The sequence below is a fragment of the Kogia breviceps genome, chromosome 10 (genome assembly GCF_026419965.1).
Source record: "Kogia breviceps isolate mKogBre1 chromosome 10, mKogBre1 haplotype 1, whole genome shotgun sequence".
NCBI classification, from domain to species: Eukaryota; Metazoa; Chordata; class Mammalia; order Artiodactyla; family Physeteridae; genus Kogia; species Kogia breviceps.
The window spans coordinates 59979637-59988047 of record NC_081319.1 but is presented as its reverse complement, the minus strand read 5'-3'; the positions used below and the strand labels follow the sequence as shown (position 1 = coordinate 59988047).

Sequence of the window (8411 nt, the reverse complement as noted above, 5' to 3'; positions counted from 1 at the left end):
GTAATTCAAATTTCTTCATGACAAGAGTAAGATGCACCTGTAAATTTGGTGTTTCTCAACATTCCACAGACGAGCTGACACAGCCATGCACAGAAACACGTGGCCGCCTGCCCCGAACAAACCCTGTGAAGTCAGCTTCTGGAAACAGATATCACAGATGAGATGTCAGGAAAGGTATGGCCCCGAGGTCCACTAAACTCCCTTAAAATGTACAATAGTCAAGTTACTAGAAAAGATAACTTCATAATCTGAAAAAGCAATATGATTTTGTAGGTACTTTCCCATTTCAGTACATTTAAATGGAAATGTTCAAGAGTTCTTAGTATTCTGTTTTTATTGAAAAAGCCTCAGAATTGTAACGGGGTGAAATTTTGCAGGAAACCATCCTACATAAAATTACAGTAATTTCTCCAGTCCAGAAGGTTCTGTCCTGTGCGTGAGCTCCCAGCTCTTTCCAGGAGCACCTGCTTAGCACGTGAGGGTGGCTTCACAAGCGGCCCTAGGTCTGGGCAGCGGGGGCGGCGGCCCACAAGGCCTCGGCCTTGGGATCCCGGGGTCGCTCCCGGCTCCGACTGCGGTCGCTGTGGCGCTCCCACTCGCAGGCCTTGTCGCGGTGTCGGTCCCACTCGTGGCCTCGGTCCCAGTCCCGCTCACGGCTCCTGGTCCGGCTGCATTCCCACTCCCAGGGCTTCCCACGCTCCCGCTGGCGCCGCCGGTCCTCGAGGTCCTGCACCGGGCGGCTCTCAGCCGGCGGGGCCTCGGGCTCCTCCGGGGCCTTGTCCCGGGCCCGCCCCTCGAAGCTTGGGCCTCTGTCCTGGTGGCCCCTGCCCTCGCGGAATTCGGCCTCGGCGCTGGGGCCCGGGGCCGGCGGCTCCTGCGGCAACGGCGTGGCCTTGTGCGGCGGCGGCGGCGACGGCGACGTGAGCGCATCCGACACGGGGAAGTGGGCCGTGGAGGCCCCGACGGCGGCCCTCTGCTGCCTGAGCGCCTCCTCTTGCACCACCACCTGCCTCTTCCGCTCTTCGATCTCCTTGTTGAGCTCCTCTATCATCTGCTGCTGCTCGGCCAAGGAGGGTGCCGGCAGGTCAGGCCCCCCGTGCACCGCCGCACACATTCTGCCGGGCAGGTCCTCGACCCTCACTTTGGCTTCTTCTAGGATCATCTCGTCCTCTGGGTCATAGGCCACCTCCTCCCGCTCAGCTGCCACCACGGCCTTCTCCGCGTCCTGGTGTCTCCCGTGATCTCCGAGCTGAGTGTCGAAGGCTCTCTCAGGACAATACTCTTCCTCGGGGTCATATGGCCTGTCGTATTCCTCCTCCTCCAGAGCTTTGTCTTCTGAGAACTGACCAAACTGCTGGACAACTGGGTCCAGCAGAAGCGCCGCCGGCAGCCCGCCGCCGGCTTTGGCTCTTGAGTGCTGGTGGGGGGCTGGGGCCGACGCGGCAGGCTCTTTGGTAGGGGGGTCAAACACCTTCCTCTTCCCAAAGAGAGTCTGCAGGATATATTCTAGGGGCGAAGCTGTTTTTGAAGAGGCAGTGACAGAGGAAGCGGCCACCGCAACCGTCACTGACGCAGGTGATGCTGTGACAGTGTTCGAGGCTCCTGGTTTGAGCAAGGACAGTATCTGTAACACGGAAGATGAGGCCGGTGCACCCGGTGCTTCTGGAGGAGGGGGTGGGTGTGGGGGAGACCCCGGGGCTGTGGTACCAACAGCCCCTTCCCCTGGGCACAGCAGGTACTGGTGGGGCTTCTTCTCAGGAAGCAGGGCTGCTGGCACCCTGGGGTGGATGGGATCCATTTCTTCTTGGGTTTGAGGCCGGGGCCGCTTCTCCTCTGTCTTGTCTAATTTGTCCGCATTTGAAGGACGCTTTCGTTTTTGACAGATTACTAACCCCAGGATTATGTTCGGACGCGGGGACTCAAGACCTAAAAAACAAAACAGTTGTGCAAATTTTAGAATCGAATTGTAGCTTTTGTCCTTCAGGGGTAAGCTCTGGGTGTGAAGGGCAGCAGGGGGGATGGTTTCCAGAGGGAGGAGGAGGAAATTCTGTGGCAGAACAGAAGCAAGTGTTTGAAGACCTGCTGCAAAAGATGCAGACTGCACTGCGCACCTGCCCAGCCTGACGGGCCCACAAACCACAAAACCAAGGGCCCAATGCACACGTGCATTCGCCCAGTGCTGAAATTATTACAGATTTTCAATTATACACGACGCTAGGGTAGAGGCGTGCAGGAGGAGGTGGGGAAGGGCAGCACGCACACACTCCAAGCCGTTCACCTACTGGGAATGAAGCCTATATGTACCAGGATGTTTTCTAAACAAACTCTTAGCTGTGCTCCTTTATTTTGCCTCTTGCTACAAATCAGGAAGGCAGTGCCCCCTTTCGACTTTAACTTATGAGCTGCAATGTGTCAATTAAGCTAGTCATACGAAAATTAAAGGTTCAATTAAGGACCAATTCTACAACTCAATTATAATGATCAACAAAATTATACTGATCAATATAGCACACACCATTCGATAAGTTCATTAGTCACTGGTGTCAAAATTACAATTGACGGGAAAAGGGAGCTGACCAAAATGCGTAAAACAAATGTTCTTGCAGGTTTAGAAAGACACTCAATGACCAGTAATTTATCGAAAGCTACCGAACGCTCAGGTCTCTGTCAACACAGGACATGCGGCTTAAAGCCCAAAGGTGTTCAGGAGAGGGGTGACAAAGGACACACCACCTGGAGAACATGCTGGGAATTTCAGAACATCGCACAGTTCTTCAAAAATAATTATTTCTTAAAAAATTATTCGTCCCAGGCTTCCCTGGTGGCGCAGTGGTTGAGAATCCGCCTGCCGATGCAGGGGTCACGGGTTCGTGCCCCGGTCCGGGAAGATCCCACATGCCGCGGAGCGGCTGGGCCCGTGAGCCATGGCCGCTGAGCCTGTGCGTCCGGAACCTGTGCTCCGCAACGGGAGAGGCCACGACAGTGAGAGGCCCGCGTACCACACACACACACACAAACCCCCCCCCCCAAAAAAAAAATTATTCTTCCCAACATTCTGGACTGTGGTGCACTGTACCAGGGATGCTACTGTTTCTGTACGGCTCCTCCACCCTCACACTAGTAACAATCCCGGAATACCAACAGGGGAACAGAAAAGCCCAAGTCAAAGATCAGTCAGTTAGGGAGAAATGATAAACACGGGACCAAAATTTTGTTTCAACAGCATATTTAAAATGAATCAAATTGTATAAACTCGATTTACACATAAATCACTACTGTGTAAAGATACTCATGCTATATATTTTTTGTTTACTCACTAAAAAAGAAAAGCAGCGCTGTTTTTCCTGTTCTTTCTGTGACTGTAAATTGATCACAGATTAAATAGTTGTCTCTGGACACCCACTGTGTAGTTCTGAGCGCCTGTCACCCTTCCTAAATTCCAACAGAGATGGGTTGACATGCCGAGCACATGGGTGGCGGATGTCCCATCCCACCCGCAAGGAGGAGGAAGACCAGGCCTGGCACAGTGAGCTGGGCTGGCCCAGCATCCGCATGGATCGGCGACGTACTGCCGGCCCCCCTCCCCACTGTGCTCAGCGCCTCGTTTCACAGGCTGACATTCAAGGGCTGAGGTGCCCATGAAGACACCCACTCGTGATCAGAGGAACGGCTGCCAGAATGTCCTCTGCCTGCCCTTCGGATGACAGTGGTGACTCAGGGGAATGAGGAGCCGGCAAAGGAGGGTGTGGAGGCAGGAAGGCCAGGCCGCTGCACTGGGCATGGCACCCAGATGGTTCTGCTCAGATGTGAAAAGATACTCTAGCAGGTTCGTGTTCTAATCAAAATGAATTCTTTTAACTTAAAATAGTAAATCTCTCACTCACTGTTACCAGCCACTTACTGGATAATTTACAGCTAACTGATATCCAGTGTGGGGCACAGTCAATAGCTCAACTGGCTCTTGTGGCCCTTCCTGGACCGACTGTCAATGACCCGGACCCAGAGCTGGCAGAACAGGTCCCCAGGCCGAGCCACAAGCTAGAGCCTTGGCCAGCTTGGCAGGCAGCAGCAGCAGAGGAGGAATGTGCTTGGCCACGTGCGCAGGGGTGGGGAGGGCTGGGGAGTCCTGGCCAGGGGTGTCCTCGCAGCAGCCCAGGGCCTTCGACTGTCCTCAGTGCAGATAGGCTATGCTACCTCTGAAGAGCTAAACTTCTAAGGTGCCAACACTAGGGCCTGCGGCGTGAATCACGCTTCAGGTCAAAGACGCTCTCTGTGGAGGGTCAGCCACTGCGCTAAATCCAGGGAGACGGATGGGGTCCTATCCTTGGGAGGTGTGCCAGCCCTACAACTTGCAATGGCTTTACATGCTTCCTAACAAAAGTGATATATCCCAGACTCGGCGCAATTCTCTAGACTCTACCCTCTGTGGTCACAGGCATCACAGGGGAGGTTATGATTAAATTACTTAACATTTACATTTCTTTCGAAAACAGTACAACTACCTGGAGACCAGCCTCTAGCTAAGCAGCTAGTCATATTTTTAAATGCTTTCAGCTCTCAACTACTTCATCTACACACAACCGTAAGCAATCTAACAAAGCTCCAGAGTCCGAGGAGTGTTAGTTTTGAATTTCCCCACTAATCTTCAGGAGGATTTTACATTTAAATAGGGCTGTTTTTGAAGCAGTCAACTCTTATCTGCTTCGCCTGTGCACGTTATGGCTGCATGCAGACTTGAAATGTAAGTGGCACTGTGGAGATGACTTACTCGTGGAAGAACAAGAATCACTGTGCTACCGGGGCCTCGGCAGTGACCGTTAGGGAGACGAGGGCAACGTCTGGCTCCACCCCGCTCCGCTCCCTCACGACAGGTGCCTGGCAAGGGTACGCTGGACACAGTCGAAGGGCTACTACCACAGGGGTGGTGGCAGGGGCAGCTTTCCCCCGAAGGCCCCATTTTTGGCCTGGGGCCCCTGCGGGTGCGCCCACTGTTGAGTGTGACGCCTAGAGAGGAAAGGGCGCCACCCCCCGAGAAGGCGCAGCAGCAGTGAGCACGCCAGCTGCATGCAGGGACAGGGCTCCCGCCAGGGCCCGGAATGCCTCCCCGGCTCCGCACAGGGTCTCTGTCCCACGGTTACAAGCGGGGTGCTTACTTACCGACCTCCCTTTGAGGGTAGTGGTGAGGCTTATGACTCATCAAGTAGATGAGAACTAGGTTGGGGCCACTGAACTATCATTTCCAGACAAGGGGTACTGATCAGACTGAGCACCGGGGTGTCGGCACCACTGCCCGACCCCCTCCAAATTGCGGGAGCAAACCTGTCCACAATGCCCCGTGTGGATTAAACAAGACTTCTTAGATGCATGTAGGTCCCCGAGTCTTCACTGTGAAAGGGGCAGCCCCAGACCACCCGTGCAGAGAGAGAAGTGGACAAACCCAGGGACGAGGGACAGCTTAAGAAAGGTGTGTGCGGATTTCCTGAGCCAAGACCCAAACCAGGATCTGTGTCCAGGTGTGTCAGCAACAGGGCTGCGGGGGACCACAGCCTGACCATGAGCAGGCCGTGCAGGCCTCCCCGGCTCCGCACATGGGTTCAACACCTTGCGTCCTTGCCTGCTTCTCGAGTGTGAGCCATACTGTCAAAATCTACGGGGCTCCCAAGTCCAGAGACTGATGTGCCGAGTCAGACACTCTCCACCCCCACAGACCTGCCCTCCTCTTCCCAGAGGCCCACCCGCTGGCGGGCTGCCCAAAGTGGGAGGCCTGTGCCCCACCAAGGCCTTGGGATGGAGATGCGGCCGGGGCGGACCCTGTCTCCACGCTTACGGGCCCTGCAACCTCAGGCAGCGGCAACCCTGGGCAGTGCGGGCGCTCCCCGCTGAGGGGCTGACGTGGGGGGTCAAGGGCGCTCCCATCAGGTTGCGGGGCCAGCGCTGCCGGGCAGCATGTGCTCAAGCCCGCTGCCTGCTCCATCGAGGGACACAGCAGCCCCTCGGACTGGACCAGTGCCGTCAAAGGATGCCGTGCAGAGAGAGGAGGAACACCCCCAGCCCACCTTCCCGACACTCACACACACACACACAACATGCACGTGACGCACACACCATGACCCTAGGACACACGGACGTCTGTACCCAGGGAGCGCCGAGTCACGAGACAAACGTGCGAAGCAGCTCAGGCAGGTAACGTGGCCTGGGGCCAAGGGAGTCTGACTTATGTGCAAGTGTACAGAACACATAAAGACGTTAATATCAAACAAAGGTATCAGGAGAATTAAAAATATATATACTAAATTAAACAAGCTGAGATTTAGAAGCCCTCCGATTAAAAAAATAAGTCTTAAAAGTTTATGGTAAAATTTCCCACACAATTACGTTTGCAAAACCCCCCTTACTACTTTATTTTAATGAAACATTCATTCTCTATCGTGGGTGAAAACCTGCAGGCTTTGAGCAACCACTTTAGGAAGTGATAGCCTTGGGAATGCAGGCGGAGGAGTGACGTCCACTCCGCTGCTCATCAAGTGTGGTCACTCAGCAGACGGGGTGAGTGCCCTGCCCAGCCTTCCTTGTCCCCGTGTCACCCCGGAACACCCAGCGTGGGCCCATCCCTCCGCCAGCCGGGCCCCAACCCAGGACTGCACCGGCTCCTGCCGCGGCTCCAACTGGGGGTCTCCTCAGTGGCCCCCACCCCCCTGCCTCCTCAGCACGCCGGACCTCGTCCACCTCTGCCCCCTCAGGGTCTGTCTGTGGCCCTGAACCTGGCAGCCCCCTGCTCGTGTGACAAGGTGCACCGGGGTGGAGTGGGGCAAGACCCCACCGCAGGCTCTGCAGGTGGAGCCGTGAGAGGGCCTCCAACACGGGGGAAACAGGGCTTCATCCCCTCCCAGGTCCCACTGCCACAGACGCACAGAGGGTACGTGTCACAGGATCTACGCTCACACTAGGCCCCGCACAGGCTTCCGCCCTTGTGACTGACCGGAGGCTGCACACAGCTCCGTGTGTTGTGTCAGGGAACATGAGTCCCGCGGTCATGGGGACCGAGCAGGACGCCGGGCCCAGCCGCAGGGCCGCCGGGCCGTGTAAGGGCCTGGCTGCCGCAGGGGCGCTGGCCGTGGACACGGAGGCGCCGGGCGTGGGCGTAGCCACCGCCTGTAGAAGCAAGCGCCTCAAGAGCGCTGACTGTGGGTTACCCTCAGCATCTTTTAGGCTTAGCCGTTTTGGGAGGAGCCACGGCCAAGGAGACACTCCCATTTAGGCATCTTTCTGCGAGACTTAAGTCCCGTCACCTTCTCAGGGTTAAGACGAGTTGGGTCCCCAGAGACCACGTCCCCCTTGGAATCACCCTTACTTAGCTCCCTTGACAAGCCTGAACTTTCTTTCCGGTCAGCCTGTATGTAAGTCATTCTTTAGAAGCAGCACTTTCTAAGGAATGAGTGAACAGAAAGTGGTCTGCCAAAGAGAAGAATTGGAGCAGCAGATTTCAAAGTGACTATTTCTAGAACTAGTTCCTGTCTCAACGCTATTTCTCGTTTCTCCTCAAACTGAAGGCCTGTAGCACAGAGGCTCGGCCTGACGCCTGCAAGAGGCAAGCCCACAGGCCAGGCCCATGCCCCGGCCTCCCGGCACTGCCCAGCTCCTGCCGCCAACACCCTGCTCACACGAGGCGGGTGGGCTCCGGACGGGTTCGTCCCTCTTCACAGGACTTTTCTAAGACAATTCGCACCTTCCTCAGGGGACCTCCGGTGCCACCCTCCACTATCCGGGAAGCCCCACAGCTTGACGCTGCTTCACCCCTGCTCCCAAGTTCTGCTGCCAAAGGCCGGGACTGAGAGAGGCATGCAGCTCGCTGTGACGGACTCCGCAGGGCATGGGGGAACATGTGGGCCAAAGGCTAGGGCCTACCTGGTCCCTCAAAGGGCAGGAGCTTGGAGGGGACGGGGTCCGTGGCGCTCAGCGGGATCAGGTAGAGGTTCTTGACGTGTCTGCTGTTGTTTACCACGACGCCGAAGCGGCCGCGGCTGCTGAAATAGGAGTAGAGAGAGATATAGGCCACATCCTCCTTCTTCGTCGCAGGGTGGAAGCGGATCAGACACAGCTCCTGCAACAAACAGAGGGCGGGGAGCATTGACCCGCGGCCACTCGGGAAGGCAGCCGCTTCACCTGGCACCTAAGCCCCCAAAGCAGGAGGGAAGCGAGGAGAGAAGCGACCAGCTCTGATTCTGACTGTCACAGCCCCGCTGCCCAACACATCAGGACAATGAGCTGGTGAAGAGGACACAGGCCCGAGTCTCAAGACTGCTGGGTTGGGTCTTGCTTTCAGAGGAACTGCTTTAAAACTACTTCGCCCCACTGTCCTCCACACAGAGCCCACCTCCTGGGGCTCTCGTACTAATGGGGTACTCTGTGTG

The 8411-nt window shown here is 56.2% G+C and overlaps 1 protein-coding gene across 1 annotated transcript in view; it reads right to left on the bottom strand.

Moving 5' to 3' along the window:
* Window positions 1-499: 499 nt before the first annotated feature.
* LOC131764147 (death-inducer obliterator 1-like) overlaps window positions 500-8411 on the bottom strand; it is a 29930-nt gene continuing 22018 nt past the window's right edge. The window contains 2 exon segments of the mRNA XM_067043196.1: window positions 500-1926; window positions 7906-8101. Of these exon segments, the coding sequence (XP_066899297.1) occupies window positions 500-1926; window positions 7906-8101 (1623 nt within the window).